At 46.3% G+C, this 17,632-nt stretch overlaps 1 protein-coding gene across 1 annotated transcript; it reads right to left on the minus strand.

The window, feature by feature from the left end:
* Window positions 1-351: 351 nt before the first annotated feature.
* LOC111846462 (gelsolin-like) lies at window positions 352-11,261 on the minus strand. The gene is made up of 17 exons (XM_023816642.2): window positions 11,102-11,261; window positions 9,020-9,203; window positions 7,875-8,029; window positions 6,401-6,562; window positions 6,063-6,212; window positions 5,730-5,819; window positions 5,220-5,352; window positions 5,037-5,125; window positions 4,571-4,786; window positions 4,302-4,435; window positions 3,877-3,967; window positions 3,493-3,663; window positions 2,634-2,808; window positions 2,178-2,293; window positions 1,207-1,284; window positions 1,053-1,113; window positions 352-962 (listed from the first exon to the last, which is right to left on the minus strand). The coding sequence occupies exons 2-17, from the start codon at window positions 9,198-9,200 to the stop codon at window positions 802-804; spliced, it is 2,163 nt and encodes a 720-aa protein (XP_023672410.2). The 5' UTR covers window positions 9,201-9,203; window positions 11,102-11,261; the 3' UTR covers window positions 352-801.
* Window positions 11,262-17,632: the final 6,371 nt, after the last annotated feature.

Here is a 17,632-nt window from a genome sequence, read left to right on the forward strand (position 1 = left end):
GGTGCCTCAAAGGAAGGGCGTCACCATCCCCAACTGCATCTGGAAGGGGGCCTTACTGGACACATGCTCACCCTACCTGACAGTCAATTCGCAGTAGATGCCTTAAAAACAGCACAACTTCATAAAAGGTTGAAACCCTCGGGAAATTTTTCTTGGTGTATTGAGCCTTGTTAATCATTTAATAGCATATCAAAGCAAAAAGGTGTGAAACATGTTCTGGTTTAACTCAATTATCAAGGCACTTAAAAAAAAATCCTTAAATGATGGTGCCACTACAAAATGCAGAGCTAAAATGTTAAATATACTACTGTAGTCATTTTTGCTTATGAATGAGAATGACGAAACACAAGCTCATTTTGAAAATCCAAAACGTTTAATAAAAACCAATCGGTGTTCAGTTCCAAAGGCCACTGGATAAAACTATAAAATTAACTAATCTATCAATATTGGACCCACGTTAAATATCTCAGCAGCAGCTGCGAGCATTATTGAGTTTAAGGCTTAGAAGTGCACCAGAAGATTTGCATATATAGGCAGTAACTGAGTATTTAAAAGGTTAGTTTTACAAAGTTGCTATTTTGGCTGCAATGGAGCCGAGTCAAACCTTTCACACTATAGGGTCCCAGTTAAGGAAAGGCCCTTCGTACCCACTCTTTTGTGGAAAGCAGGTTCTAAGGCAAGTACAGAAATACATTTGGACAGACGCGTAGCAGGTCAGCCCTGGCTGGCACATTAGGGACTGCATTTACTGTGTAATTGCATCGACACAAAGCAGCCGCAGAGACTCGGGTTCCGCAGAGTCTAGAACTTGGCCCGTATGCGGTCCAGCGGGTCTGAGTCCCACATGGTGGGATCCCAGGCCTGAAACCAGCCGGTGAAGGTGGGCGGCTCGGCGCCCTGCTTGATGGTGACGATGGGCACTCCCCGACGTCCCGACGGGTCAGTGGTCACGTACTCTTCAGCTGAAAATCAGACACAATAAACGTGATCCAAAGCAGTTCGGCTCCCCGCTCATCCCGAGAAAGAGCCGGAAGACGGCATCATACTCATACCGATTTTAGGTGATCCAGTCTTCTCGACCTCGTTCGCTTCGTTGCCAATCCAAAGGAAGATCTAGGAATGGGAGAATGGGGGGCAAATTTGTGTGTAGTGAATTGCTGATCCTGCAGCAGTGCGACAGTTTAGTACACTGGTGCTCCAGCTTACCTGGTCCCAGGTGTCCAGTAACATGACATCGTCATGGGCGAGGTCAGCCTGAGTGAAGTCTCCAGGAACCTCCTCTGCCTGGAAGACGGGCCGGGTGAGAGAGAAAGGGTCACGACTAGGGATGCTCCTTTTGACCGTTTAACCGTTAACCGAAATAATTAATTTTGACCGAATATTACTATCAGTTAAACGGTTTAAAATGTTTTTATATATATTTTAATTATTAGTAGTAGTATGAAGTTTTGTGGCATCTCAGCTGAAGATCGCTTTTCACGTTCTAAATACACTGGGTTTGAATCGGCGACTGTGATTACAGGCACACAGGCTTAGCCCACTGAGCCATGAACACAGGTACGAGCTTTGCTGCTGAAAATGGAAACATTGGCGCAAAGCTTCAGCGGCAGAGACGTATCCGTGTGCTATATTGTAGCTGATCAGTGTAAACACTACCCAGACATGTGCTCTTGTTTTATTTTGGTTACAATGGGCGTATTCACATATTTCTTTATCCAATACTAACTGTCGGATTATCATGTTGTTATCATGCGAATAGCGCGATTTGCAAGTGGGAAGGCGATCAGAGCTGCTTCGAGACGCAGACGCTTAAGTCAGTCACTCTTGTTCTTTCTATTCGTATCACGAAGCTATAAAAATATATTTAGTTTCTACCTATATATATATTTGAAAAGTAGACCATCCAAGGTTTCTGAGGGTGTTTTTTAAATGTGTATATGATAAAACCTCGCAGAGTTATTTAAATGGTTTGGTGAAATTTCTGTCAGATCCCGCCGGCGGGACCGCCGACCCCAGAGGAATTTAATATTCTAATCTAATCAGTTAACGGTTAATGTTCGGTTAACGAACGGCGGTTGTCGGTTGGGAAAATTAATCGAAATGAGCATCCCTAGTCACGACGTCAGCATGTAAACGGACGACTCCCACCCGCCATAGATCAGACAGCCCCCACTCACAATGAGCCGTCCCGTCTTGTTGGAGCAGCCATACAAACGCGGGGGCTTAATCGTGCGCTGCAGGGTCTTGGATGTCTGGTACTGCTTCTTCCCACCCAGTGCAGTCCAGAAGGCATCTGTCACAGAAAATGTGCTTCAGACATGCGGCACAAATACAAGCCTATCCCAGCTAGACGCAGAACATGCCGATATGGCCAATGCTCAAAAATCATCACTCAAAGCTACTAAAATACACTAATGTAGCTGACATTTCTGTCAAAGCAACAGCCTATTTATAGAACTGATGTTCTAATTACAGCAGGAGGGATCCTGAACCTACATACTCTGGCTTACAAAGTGATATCCTTAACCTGCTGCCTCTGGCTCAGAATGATGGTTTTCAGATTCATCTATTTCCACATCAGTCCACATGCTGCCCCCTACTGGCTGCCTGCGGGCTGCACAGACCCGGTTTACCTGGCTCCTTGCCCTCCTCCACCTGGGTGGGGCTTCCTCCCAGCACGCTGGCCACTTGCTTGCCGGTGGTCACCTCCTCTCCGCTGGCGCCTACGCCCTTCCAGATAAAGGTGGAGGTGGGGCACTTAAGCACGAACACGTCGTTGGTGTTCAGACGGGAGGCGCAAGGATCCACCTGGCGGGGGGGGGGTGACAGGAAGTGCTCAGGCTGGGCTTCTTACCACTCCCTGCTTAACCGAGCTTAAGAAGCAGACCAGTGAGCAGCGACGGGGGGATATGGATGAAGTCTGGCTTAATATTTGCTCTTCCCTGTACACTGTCACATTTCCTCTGATTAGATGTTGCAGGCTGGGCTTCGGTTACAGAATCAGTCCTTCCACACTGCTCCCTCCTTCCCTGGCCTCAGCATATTTCTGCGTTTCTTTCTTCGTTCCTTGGTTTGCATTCAACACATTTGCAAAAAAAACGCCACACACCCAAACGCTGCTGGTATGTAACACAGTCATACCTTGTGTATTAATTTAATTAAAATCTTTAGCATTTATGTTCAGACTGTGCGGCCTGCATTTTGTCACTCTTTGAGGTCATGACAGCAAAGACAGTACAGATAGGGCAAACGATTAATGTAGTGCAAACTAAAAAGCACACAGTGCACAAACAGAATCCTGAAAAACAGAGGATTATGGGATAGAATATGTATGCATAGCCTATAGTATTTATATAGCACTTTATCCAAAGTGACTTGTCCGGCTGGGTACTGTCTACTTAGGTGGCAAGGATCCCTCTCAAAGGTAGAGCAGCAGAGACCTTTGTGCGGCAGCACCTTCCGCAGAGGGCCGGCTGTGACCGACGGACTCACCTCCACGGCGCGGGTGGACTGGCTGGTGCTTTGGCGGATGTGGAAAAGGCGGGTGGTGCCGGGGGTGCTCTGGCCGCCTTTGCGGGACGTTCCCCCGCCGTGGATGATCATGGACTTCTTCTTGAAGAGACTCATGAGGTGCGGTGGCTCCTGGCCCTGTGTGACGCGCACCTGAGTGGGCGGAGCATCAGCTGCTTGTGGGCCTTTACATCTTTTCATTATTATTCATGCATCTCATGTGAAAGACATCCACTACCTGATGGTCTTACTGGATGGAATCAACTTATAAGGCAATGTTAAAACAGGTGTACACATGTAATAACTGAGAATGATTGTAATTGGCTTTTTTGCGGGGAGAGGCATGTGGACGCCGGTCTGGCCCACCTGGACGGGGGCCCCACCCATGGAGTCGTCGAGCTGGACCATGAGGAAGGCAGATGCCGCCAGCTCATCCTGGGTGGCCTTCAGGCCCTGCCTGCAATACAGCATATCAACTGCATTAGAATCCTCCCCCACCCGCGAGCCTCGGGAGACACAGCAGTTACGTTTGCGATGTAATATCTGTCTCTTCTGCACAGCACTCAGGACAATAACATCTGCGTAATACACGCATGGTTATAATGCAGCGTGCTGGCTGAGCTGAGAGAGAACAGGAGAACCAGTCTGGGGGGGGGGGGGTGTACTGAGAATTATGAGTAGAAGTCCTTCTCACAGCCCAGGATCACACCTTTTTAGATAATGTATTGTACTCTGAGAAATGGGTGTAGTCTGGACCAAACTGAGCCTTTGTGGCTGATCTGTACACTCACCAGTTGTAGATGATGTGTTGTTCACTGCTCCCCTTCTTGTAGCTGTACAGAATGAGGTAGCAGTCACCCCCAAAGAACTGCCCATGGGTGGAGGGGTCCACTGCGACTCTGTTTCCGCCCTCTATGCGCCAGATCTACAACCGAAGCGCAGACGCACACGCGGCGTCAGCCACGCAGAACCCACCGAGGACAGGGGCTTCGCCGTTCCAGCCAGCTACCGACCTCAGAAGCTCCAGAAAATCATGCTGGCCGACAGGAAATCAGTTTACCTGGACCTTGCCGGAGCCGTCGTCCACCATGCCGTGCTGGGCAGCCATGGCCTTGTTAGTGTGCAGGGTGGAGGCATCGAAGGGCACCTGCTTCACCTTCGCAATGTGGCCAATTGTGTAGGCCTGGGTGGGACCTGTGGTTTCATCCTTGTCCTTCCAGTCTGAAAAGAACTGCTTAAAAAGGGTTGTCTCGCCCCCTGCTGGCATCACTTGGATCTGCAAGAAAAAAAATCTGGCATGTGGAAATGAACAGAGACCAGCTTAGATTATATGTTTACAGTGGAGGTTTGGGGTCCTCTGCTGGCCGCAAGCAGTCAGTACACTGTGGGGATGGGGGATATTTTGAGTGCCCCAGAAAGAAACCCATCCCTTCATGTTCAAGTTCTAGAGCTCATTACAATGCAACTTAAGTGTTATTGTCAGAACACAAGGGATTGTGGGATGGTGCAGTCAGTGCTGTGTTTACCTGTGTCGTCTTGGGATAGTTCTTCTCTTTAATGAACTGTTCGGCTGTCTTCATGGCCGCTTTGCGTTCCTCTGTGTTAGCTTCTGGTCCTAATCGAGGAAGCAGCATATCTCAGGCACCAAACGGCAAAGGGAGACCACGGCAATGGCTTTAAGTGTGCAGCAGAATCCCGGAGCACCGTACCTTTCCAGAGGAAGATCTTGCCATCCAAGCCGTTGTCCACGATGAAACACTCGCCGGGGATGAGCATGGTCTGCTTGAAGGGGCTCGCCTGGGCCACCAAAGTGGACTTCATAGATCCTGTGGCATCAGAGATCTGCCCCAGGAGCAAAGACCAGTGTTACACAGCCATCTCGCACTGGGAATGGAGCAACAACAGTGCAGCAAGGACCAGATGTGGAAACGACCAACTTCGAAAGGGTTAAATGTGACTAAACACAGCTGAATAAATTACTTAATGTCCATGTCACAAGTACAGGTCCTGTGAGGCGCTGCAGCTCATCAGGAACCACAGAGTGAGCTAATCCTCCAGTCTTCTGACACTGATTAGTTAATTTCACTTCCACACTTTGGTCAGATCATAAAAACTTTGCTGCAAAAGTTGAACAGTTCCTGTTGGAAAGTGCAGCACGTTTTTTGGCTGCAGACTTTCCGTTCAGCGCTTTGGATCGGAACAGAACCTGAAAGAGTTACCATATGCAAAGAAGCCTTCCTCGTGTTGGATACATCGACAGACTCGTCGTCAGAAGTCGCCGGGGCGATGGTGCCCTTGGGACCCAGGGCCTAAAAATACAGATTGGGTTAATTTCAGCCGGACACCTATAATCCTTGTCATCCAGTCAAGTGTTAAGTCTGTTTGTAAGCTCCTGGCAATGCAGCTTATGTTGCTTTGTAGACCTCGGCAAAGTTAAACTGCCAATCTCACATTGGTGTTAGAGGAGTCGCGAGTGAGGGAGTTGCTTTTGGGGGTCAACCTGGTTCACCCCTCCCAGACTTAGTTCCTGTTTAGTGCCCCCTTTTGCCCACCTCCTCCAGTGCTGCGGGCTCAGCCCCGTCCTCCACCATATGCACTTTGGCACGGCCGTTGCGCTCATTGTCGCGGATGTCGATGGCCACCTGCGAGGCCTTCACTCGCTCGAAACGGTTACACTCCTTCCCGCACCACTGGTAGATGTCCTGTTGGGGCAGCATGATGGGGGTGAAAATGAGGAACATCACTGACGCGTTGCAGTGAAGCGACTAAGACGTGCCGTAAATGTACCATTGGGTTTTACAACATCATTCAATCATCCACCCTTCAGATGCTGGTTGGGGACCGACTGCGTGCAGCTGAACTGTGGCGACTGTGCCAGGTTGGTGCTCACCTTGCCCAGGTCCACGATGAAGCAGTCTCCCTGATTGAAGTTGCCCCACGACAGGGACACCTCGGTGGCACGGATGGTCCGTCGCCCTTTGATGTGCAGCAAGCGCTTCACGTTCATGTCATTGGTCACCACGTGCTTGAAGCCTGAGGCCACACCCCCTCTCTGCAAAGGGAGGGGCATTTCATATAACAGCTGGCTTTACAGGGACCCCAAGGGTGTGCCTGCAATACCAGGTGATTCGTGCCAGAAACACATTTGGGAAAGAATACAAGGGAGTGTCTAAAACATAACAAGGGTTTTTGCTGAGGGGGGGGGGGGGGGCAAGAGACTCAAGCTGGTTCTGTAACATTCCTGGTGGCTAGCTCCCTTTTTAAGGTTTCTGCATGCCAACAGCAGCATGTCGGAACAGCAAACTCACCGCACTTCACAATACAGGGATTCACAAGAGTGACTCAGAGATTCAGGAAAGGCGTTTTCTAAAGACCCAGAGCGTTAGTCTGCTGGACAAAAACAGCAGATCCTCTGAAGGTGGGACTGGTGCCTTCGCTTCGCATCAGAAAACCTCAGAATGAGAGCTGACATGAGTCAGTTTCCCTGCATGTCCCACAGCGTATGGCTTCTATTTGCTCTGCTCGTTAAAGCCATTCTGAATTAAATGCAGCATCTTCCTGCCAAAAAGGCACTTCTCCATTTTTTTCAGGAGAGACAAAGTAGATTTTTCCATGGCAACTCAGTGCTTTTATGGAAAAATGTTGCATGAGAGAAAAGTAATGACTGTTTCAGGAGTAATCATGCCTTGTTTTTCAAGACATGATGTGGAATGAAACACAAAACATCCGTACACACCACAGGGGCCCAGAACCTACGCCTGGGCAAACAGGACTCTCTAAACCCAGAACTGCTTCCAAAGTGCTATAGTACATTTAAGATAACGGAGCTGCAACTACTCTGTCTCAGAGACCTGAAGATATTATTTGGATGTCAACATGCTTAATTTTGAAATACTGTGTCAAGAGTCTATTGCAACAGATATGAAGAAATGTATTTCTTAAAGTAGGAAGCCACATATGTGTATTAATAAATGTTAATATGAGTGTGAGAGAGAATCATCCACCACAAAGTAATTATAAGGCTAACTAAGCATATTTTAAATGCTGTTAAGCCAGTGCTGCGTAAATATAGGTATAAAATGCAGAGGGAAACCTAAAAAAAAGCAGAAGCAGATCTGAGAACAGAAAGCAGAACTTCATCTTTCTTCTGTTCTTTTATTTGTCCAGATTTCCAGGTTTATTAATCACAATGGTTGATTATTGACAAAGATCAAAAACAAAAAACACTTCTCTACACTTTGCCTTTTATGAGAACAATAATCTATTAAGAAGTCCGCTGGTTTGGCACATTGCTGAGGGCGAACAGCGGAGGGGAATAGAAAGGAACTCGTGAAGCATCATGGACAGTTGCTGGGGAAGCTCACCTGGTATTTGATACCAGACTTGAAGTATCCCGAGAAGGCGAGTGATTCGTTGCCCTGAATCTCGCGGAACTGCACAGGCTTGCCACCCAGGAAGTCATCTAGCTGTGTAGCAAAGATGGCCGCCGCACCACTTTCATCCTGAGAGCACTCATTTCCTGCAGGGGTATGAAAATTGGAGGATTATAGCACAGCATCTCGGGCGTCATCGTGAGCGACTTCAGCCTTGCTCATGAAAGCAGCCTCTTCCTCAAAACACTTGACACGAAACAGTGCAACCACAGCCCCACCACAAGCCCCACCACAATCAGGTACAGATGCATAGTAACATGCGACGGCTTTGGAATGGTTGCATGCTCATGCAGGTATTGCAATGAGACAATGATCACACTATTACTGTCTGTTCATAAGAGCCCTAAGTCAACATTTTCAGTCGTTCCAAAGTTCTGGAGGCACAAAAACAAGCTCCGCAGCTTTGGTTATGTTCTTAAGAAGGGTGCAGACATGCAAACCAGAAGAATACAAAGGGGAGTAATTAATGTGTATTTGCTGCATTTCTGGGGAGAAACTCCACTCTGGTTAATGAAATGCTCTCTCATGACTGGAAAGACGACTGTGATTCCATGCAGAGAATGGCCTGCAGCACCAGCCGTGGTCCCAGGCTGGGAACGCTGTGCTCTGAGATTTGTTGCTGCTCTGTATATAAATAGATGAATCTGCAAAGCTTACAGGGAATTTCAGACTTTCTGCAGCCAGATTTTATTTAGGCCTGCGAAAAGGAAGTGGCTTTCGATTGGTGCAACACACATCCTCTCCAGCTCACTGAACTGTAGGAATGTCCTGGCGCCCATGGTAATTCACATACAGGGGATTACTGTAATTTAATGGGGGGAGAGAACAGTAATAATGAATATGTACTTTTGGGCAAATTTAACTGACCAACTTTCATCCAGCTACTCTTTACCTGTGCCTGCAGATTGCAAACGGTTGGCGCTTGCATAATAATTGCAGGAAGTGCTGTGTGTTGCGGCAGCTAACACATCCGGTACTCGCGCACACGCTCGCTCGAAGGAGGTCATGTTACAGGCTCTCCCTTCCAGCCATCGATTCGGACGTCGGTCGGGTATCAGCACCGGACGCATGCTCACCGAGCCACATGTGCAGAGAGTAGGATGGTGCTGGAGTTGTGTAGAGCACGAGGTAGGCATCGCCGATGTAGAAACTGCCGAAGAGGGGCTTGGGGACCGGCTTAAGGTCCATGTTTTCGATGCGCCATATCTGCAGACCGGGCTGCTTCCCAGCCGTCTGAAATTCCTTGTGGGACACCATGGTCTGGAAGAAACACAATGGATCAGTACCAAGGACTGGACCGCAGGAAGGATGCCCATAACTCAGTTATGAAACATTATGGGTTATTTTAGACGAAAATATTCACCCTGATTTTAAGTTTTACAGCCACTTTGCAAAACAGCGCGAGACGTCAATATTTCAGTCAGGATATGAAATTTGAGCAACACAAGAACGGGAGGAAAAAGCATTAGAGATCCTGGAACAATCGAACAAACCCGAAGAGGATCGCATTCTGCAATCCGCCGCCATGTCCCGTCCTGTTTTTTATTAAAACCTAACTAGGAAGTGCAAAATTATACTCCACATACAATCATTAAGGAGCTGGTTCCTGTTTGCGAAGGATCGGGTGTGATATTATTGACTCGTGAACAGGTGAACAATCCCGTTCTCCCCGAAGCTCAGGTAGGCCTATATAACCTTGATCTGTTAGTGGTCAGGAACATGAACAAAAGCCAGGCGTTTTATGACTGTAGCCTGTTTACCGACTGCAGAAGTGTCGCGTACAACCGTACCCCCGTCGATCACACGCACATTGTGCATTGATGGGAGTAATGAATGAGGTTGACCCCCATGAGCGACCACCTATGTTGCTTACTCCGATAACAGAAATCATTTATATTATTTAGCTACATACGCATCTTTTCTCATTCTCCATTCGCTCTTATAATACGCAGTTGTTTTTTCCCCTTGAATAATTAAACGATACGTTCAAATGACCAATTAAAGAACAGAAAGAGAGAACACCAACAAGCTACTGCTGTTTGGCTTGCTTGCGGTCTGTTTGTACTTCGCTTTAATGTCTGGCCAAATGCATCTTAAGTGCGTCGTTTTTTTTATCCATTTAGAAACGCAGAGAGCAGCCCATTTCCTTCCTTTAATGTGAACAGTGCCGAGCTTAGCGCAATAACCTAAGATACTGCAAGGCCCACTGGCAGCGCGACTCTCCAGCGAGCCTTATAGCATTTTATAATGTATGCACATCATTGGTGCTATGCCAGTGTTATGACATCTCGTTACAAAACACAAATACAGCAAAGGTAGCAAAAAACGTTTTCATAACCATAACTACAACATTTTTACAAGTAACAAGCAGCGATAAACAACGGCAAAATATGTGGCACATTCAGGCATACATGAATTACTAACTTTATTAAAATTAATGACTGAAAAATGTATGGTGTACGTTAGCTGCAAAAGTGAAACGATATCTTTTAAATGTACTTTCCTCTTCATATGCAAAACAAACAGTTTTAATTAACAGCACAATTTCTGCGCAGTCGGAGTGGATTATTCGTGCGTGAACTTGCATATTCAGACCCGACAAAAAAAAAAAAAAAAAGTTCAACAAAAATATTTCTAAACCCTCGGTCCACTTTTGTCCTAGTTTAGTACAGTAGCGCCCCTCCATTTACATCGCGCAAAAGAAGCCTAAGTTCCCGACAAAACCTGGACTTAAATCCCACTGCACAAAACGGACTCGTGCACCCCTGTGCGCATCAAACCATATTACTGGGGTAAGATTGCCGTTAGATTCACCACCGCGATTATGGGACCTTTGTAAGAAATCGAATGTACATCTGGATTCGAGTCTGCAGCTTCTCCGCAGAAAGAAAGACGACCTCCATCATTAGTTCCGCAACTCTGTTACAATGATTGCAAATTTTTTTAAATTTTTTTTTAAAAAAGGATTTAGAAAACGATATTTAGCCACAATTTTAACAAACATAAAACATATTTAATAGGTATACTTTGAAACCACGGTAACAGCAACACGAATATATAAATTACACCGGGGCAAATGCATACATGAACACGCAACAACGGCAGTAACACATAAAGAACTAAATATGATTCTCTATGAAATAGTAACTCATATTTACGGGATTTGCAGTTGGAGTTTTGAAGAATGAGCGAGCAGGAGGCGGCCAGTGCAGATGGAAGACAGATGTGGGGGTGGTCACGCTGGAAAGCGCACTGCCAGTTAAATAGCTCGCGGAGGAGCGTCTGATTGGCTAAGCGGCCGGAATATCAATATTATTTCATGCCTTTCGGCGTACAGCGCGGTAACTGCAAGTCCGCTGCGCCAAATGCCCCGAGGAGTTGTGCCGTGGTGACCTGGGGAGAGATATTATTTATTAAAAAATAAATAAAACTGTAATCTAATCTGCATGAATGTAAGGTTTGCGTTGGTTGAACGCATCAGCAGGAAAACAAAACCACCGAGCTGTAGCGTGATTCACAGCGATAAAAGCTGTTAAGAGTTAAGAGATAGAATCAGTGTTTTAGGAAATTCTATGAATATAAAATTAACAGCATCCGTTTATAAACCATACTGTACATGTCCCCCGAAGTGTCATGTTTAACGTGAAATATGTTGTACGTACTTGCTGAAAGCAGCATGGGGGCGGGGAGACGAAGACATTGCGGCACAAATCAGTTTCTTCATAGCAGCGGCACATATAACCAGATGAGTAGCGACAGAACAGGCAAAGCGGCCCGGGGCGCAGAGGCGGGCGGGTCCCTTGTGGACGCGCATCTTTAGGTAAGCACATAGTAAAATAATAACGAGTTTGAACAAGCCACCCCCCCGGGCAAATATACCGAGGAGGTGGGCCGATCGGTAAGGTTGCCAGACACGCCACGACAATTTTTTTTTCTGGCTACGGTCCTGAAATAGAAACGCACAAGAAATAATTTTAATAATCTAAAAATATCTAGCCGAAGTTTAGTCCAAAGAGGGCGTCGCATACCCACAAAATATTCAACAAATAATCAGAAATAAGAAAACGAAAACTACGATAAACTAAAAAGGAGACAGACCAGGAAAAGGATTTTAATTACTTCTGGGCTAATTCCAAATGAGTGAGAGGATCTATTATGGACATACCAAACAACTTCCCATTTAATTACTCATTTCAGTATGATGCTTCGTTTCAGCCACTATTTTGGCACCAAAATAGCTTTTGTTTTTAGAAGATGGGAACTTACTGTGGTGTTTACAGATGGGTAGATGGGGCCTACTCAGAGCAGCCATCCCACGCCTGCCTTCCAGAAAAAGCAAACACCAGTGGTACTGGAGTGACAGTGGAGCCAATGAGAGGCCAAAGTACTTGCAGTTTTTCGAGAAGGTCTGGGGCACCACAAAGAAACGGAGCCTGATCAATGCTACCATGCAGGACTGGTGTGCGGCTCAGCAGTTCAGGAAGCTGCACCTGCCTAAGTTACCACTTCAAATCCCAGGGTTAGTGGCATGATCTCACCCTTGGGCTATTGTTCCAGCAACTGTCCAGCACCGACTTTGCACAAAAATGGATAAACATACAAAAAAATGGCACTCGTGGAAGGACAGGACCTCAAAGTAAGGAATCACAAGCATCGGGATCTCCTGGCAAACAGACGGGGGTAAGAGCCCCCCCCCCCCAGCTTAGAGGGGGGGTGTGCGTTTGCCACAGACGTGATTATGATAATGAGAAGTGACTGCTTGCTTATTATACTCGGCAGAGCCAAAAAGGATTCCAGGTCCCTCCCTCACTGAGGATTATATGAAACAGCCACTGACATAACAGCAGATCCTACTTGTTGACAGAGGGAGGGAACTAGTTTGCAGACAGGATTTCACATCCACGCCCACCATGCATTGTATTTTTACCATATTAAGACAAAGACACAAATCACTCCACCTAAGAGTTATTGTAAACTGCTCTTTGGCTCAGCCTCCAGAGAGGACAACCTACAATATAGGACAAATTAAAAAATGCAACCAACTGTAGTTAAAAAGAATAAAGTAGTGGTGGTTGGCTTTAGAGATAATTGGGCTGGTAAGACACTGCTTTAAGATCTTCATCCTTGAGGTTCAGAAAGACAGCTGAGCATAGTCATGACAACACGCAGGCCTCCTGCTTAACCCTGCATTGGGTTTTGGAAAATGAATGGACTGATCGGATGGAAACACTCTTAATAATCAGCCACCATTGGAAAAAACACTGCAGCCTGATTCTCATTTCCTAGTGATAAATGTAACTAGCAGTGAAATGGCACGGGGAGAAAGTTTCTCCATCAGAGGCATCCTGGTGTGCTGGTTTGACAAAGCCTCCGCCCTCACCTTACCTGACTTTGCCTGCCACACAGGGAGGTACACAACTCGGCTACTCTGTGCCGAAACCCCTGCAGGAAAGGGGCGTGTCACATGATGCGGATGACAGAACCTGATCTGATGAGAATTGGAACTAATTTGTGGGAGAGAACTGGAGCTGAAAACGCGAAACTGTTCCCACAACAGGAAGGGACGCTAATTTAACAGGAGAAAACAAGCCCTTGTCCAGAGCCAAAAGGAGGGTGGGGGCACTCTGGCTACCACTTGGAAAACTTTTAATCAAGAGGAAACATTGATGTTAAAATATGCCAACTCAATAAATAAGAACTGGTTTGCCAATACAAAAAAAAATGTATAACCAAGGGCACAAAACGGCTGCAGGTGACCTTGCTTCATGCTTTAGGCTGGTGGGCTGTAATGTTCTTCAATGCAGTATTTCAGCAACGAGAAGCATCCAGCTTAATGTGCTAAGTGGATGCAACGAACCGCCACCCTTGAACCGGAGCCAAATAGCTTCTCCTTTGATAATTGTCTGAGAAACAGAAGTGTTTCTCCCTTTAGAGCAGGGGTGTCAAACTGCAGTGCTGCAGGGCCACAGCCCTGTGTAGCTTAGTTCTTTCCCTGTTCCACCACAAATGATTCAGCTCAACAGATATGTGGTAATTAGCACAAGGAGTAGAATCAGGTGTGTTAAACGAGGGGAAACCAAAAAATGTGCAGGGCTCTGGCCCCCCGGGACCGGAGTCTGACACCTGTGCCTTAGACAGTCGATTTGCTTCCACAGAAACTAAATATGCTACCAATGGCATTTTCACAGATGTGTTTCGAGTTTTGGCCAAGAAATGAGTGTAGTTTGAACATTTATACTGATATATTTGTGGAAAATTTTACACAATTACACTGCACTGCACTCAACAGTACATGTGTTAAAAAACACAGTTTGGCTGTTTCACTTTTTCTTTAACACACTGAGGTCTTTTTTGAGTATCTTCCACTATATAAAACAGCTCATGCACAGAGATGAAACTTCAAATCTGCTGTAGTGCAAAGAAACATTAACAAACAGAATATAAATATGCAAGAAATTTCTAAAAATGTCTCTAATAAGGGAAGTTGCAAAAAATACAAACTAAGGTCAGATCATTTGTCATCGAAATTAGAAGTCCGTGATAAATACGGACCTGCGGTTGCTGGGGTGACCCTTCTAGCTGCCGCATGTGATTTGCGAGTGGGATGCACGCCTGTCCTCCAGCTCAGTCATCTGCACGTTGCTCGCAGTACGCTTACACCACCCACAAGCTGACCACCCCCCCCCGTATCAAACAAGACTAATTACACCTTATGGTCTTGTGCCTCAAAAATCCAAACCTTAATTAAAAGTCACTTTCAGAGGCTTCTCCCGCTGTTTTCAAAACGACCTTTTCTAGAACGAAAACGCCCATTGAAGGAGACATCTGGGCTAAATTTACGCTCTTCTGGGTGTGTTTTAATCCAAGTATATTTGCATATTGTAAATTGCTTACATTGTACAAATTCTGTCTTATTACAGGGTCAATAAATGCTCATCTATTGAGTGAGGAGAGTTAAAGAGAGAGAAATAGAGAAGATGATTAGTTAAATTAGTATTCTGTGTTTAATGCGTTTACTTTCAGTTTGGATGGAGATGGATCCCAGCTAATCAGTGAAGGGACCCCCCCCTCAGATCTCTGAAGGCTCCTGCCCGGTGAAGGATGTAGCCATCTGCTGTCTGATGGTCACTGGCTTCTTTTTCTAATTTTCTAAATGCCACTCTTACCAGCCACTTAAAAAACCCTGTGCAGGGCAGGTAGCTGCCACAGTAGACTAGGACTTTAAGTAGGACACAGTAGCCCGGCGTGTGGTAAGTTCCAGGTTTGTCAATCCCCTGCGAACTGGTTTGTACACAAGCTGTTTAAAAATTTATCTTCCCAACCAGGACTCTGAAATGTCAACACTCCACTTTAGGGCAGGGCGGGTAGAGCAGCTGGTGTATAGCCTAAACACTCTGAACAAATGCCCCGTGAGGCTAAATATGAACACTGCAAACAAGAAAACCTTAATCTGAGGCCTGAAGCTGGCTCTGTCCTCTCACCTTTATGATAAGGGGTACAACAAATTTCTGCTCCGCACGTTGCCTTGCTCGTCCCCGTCGACAGCAGCTCCATCGCTCCCAGTGGTTGATTGGCTTCTGTAGACACACCAGCGGATCCCGAACATACCAAGAGCACAGGGCCAAAGCGCCCTGCAAAAAAAATGGCGGCACAGATGGGACACTTCGGTGACAGGGGGTGTATTAGGATGAATTCACGGACAATTACGTGGCATGGAATTAATCCTTTTACTATAATATTCTGGGAAGTTGTAATTGTGGATAAATTCTGATCGCATGTGGACTGATCATCCTGAAATTCAGATCAATCGTCCATGATTCACCCCGAATGTTACTAAACTGCACGAACATGTTATTTACCGATTACCTGTAAAAAACCCTATTTCACCATAAATAACTTAGGCTCATAAAAAGAAGCCAGGATGCAAATCTGGGCCGATAGATCGGCATGCAGGATGCTTATCTTGGTTTCGGGGAGGGTCAGTATATAGCACCCATTGCCTTTAGGGGGGTAGGGAGGCATGGTGCAATTAAGGACATCTGGTGCAAGAACGCCAATCTTACTATATTATCGCAAGCAGCATCACTCGGACAAAAGGGGAATTTAATAACATATTGCCTGGGGGGGGAAGGGGTGAGCCTGGCCAGCTTACCCCCTGCCCGCACGCAACTCTAAATTTAGTATAAAGGAAGGGGGAGATCCCAGTACTGACCGGAGCTCAGCCGTGGGATAGAGCGCGCATCGCCCGGCACTTTCTCGGGACTCACGTGTTGGTCTCCTGCCAGGACTGAAAGGGCTCCCCAGTCCGTGTGTGAAGGTGGGTGATTATGGCACGTCCGAGTGTAAATAGTTTTGCAGCTGCTTATGCGTTTAATTGATTAATGGGGATTAATTATCACCGATCATGATAATAATTTGCATGGTCTATATTTTATTATTTCTTTTCTATATACCTTAGTTTGTATGATATATACTATTCTATATCCCTTGTGGTACAAGGGTATTTTGCATTGCGTTTGACATATTGATATTGATTTTAATGCAAAGTTATCTTGTTTACTTGTATTAAAGTGTTTTTGAGTGAACCTAAGCGTGCCTGTTTGTTCCTTTGAGAGTCCTATATCCCTCTCTCATCCAATTTCAATACAGGGGGTATGAAACCAAAATTCATGAGTTCCAGGCTTCAGGTTTTCATCCTGACCCAGTCGGCTGACTTAACTGGTCTGAAAGTCACAGCTGAATAACGGTCAGGTTTATGCAAAAATAAAAAATAAAAATTATGAAATCAGAGTCCGGCCCTATTTCTCTAGACTCGGCATCGCTGTACTTAAAGATGACAGCCTGGCACACTAAATCACTATGGAAACAATCACCATGGCAACTTGTCAGGTTGTGAAAAGGCTTACGACGCCCTTGCACTGTGCTACAGAGCCCTGACCTCCTTATCACGAGCAACACCACACCGATCTATGCCCCACTTGCGTTTATCGGCTAATAAGGCCGAGATCCTGTGACAATTTTACGAGCCAAAACAAAACAGGGATTCCCAGTTTAGTTGGGACCTTCCCAGCTGGTGTCAACAGCAGCCCGCCTCATAAATCGAGCTGGCAATAAAAACATTTCAGTGTCACTCTCCTTTTTCTTTGGGCACAAAGACACGAAGCCGGTTTTCAGAGCCGTACGGTGAGCCACAAAGCCACTTCCGGGCTGGTACATGGCCACCGCCGGCAACGATGTGAGGCGACAGACCTACCCACGTTACCCGTCAAGCCCTGAAAGAGGCCTGGAAGCCATTTCTACACAAGCTACAAGAGTTTCAGTGGGTTCGCGTTGCACGCGAACAGCAGCAGGTACGTCACGTGACAGGAGGGAAACCAGGGCAGGACCAAGAGAGGCAGACTGCAATCGCGAGGGCTTGCGGATCTCAGCTGGACTGCAAGGTGAGCAGACCAAATGCGAGCTGGCCCAGTGAAGCCAGTGAAGCCAGAACTCTGAAAAGAAATATTTGCCTTCAGGTACACGAACGTGAGTGAAACACACACACAATCCCTCACTGTTATGAACAGACGCATGCAGATACAGGCAAAATCACACTCGCATGATACATACATTTAATTCACACACAGAAAATATGCACGGTCACGCACATATAAACACATGATGAGACACACACGGCCGCTCGCGACCCC

Source organism: Paramormyrops kingsleyae, chromosome 21, assembly GCF_048594095.1.
Source record: "Paramormyrops kingsleyae isolate MSU_618 chromosome 21, PKINGS_0.4, whole genome shotgun sequence".
Classification (NCBI taxonomy): domain Eukaryota; kingdom Metazoa; phylum Chordata; class Actinopteri; order Osteoglossiformes; family Mormyridae; genus Paramormyrops; species Paramormyrops kingsleyae.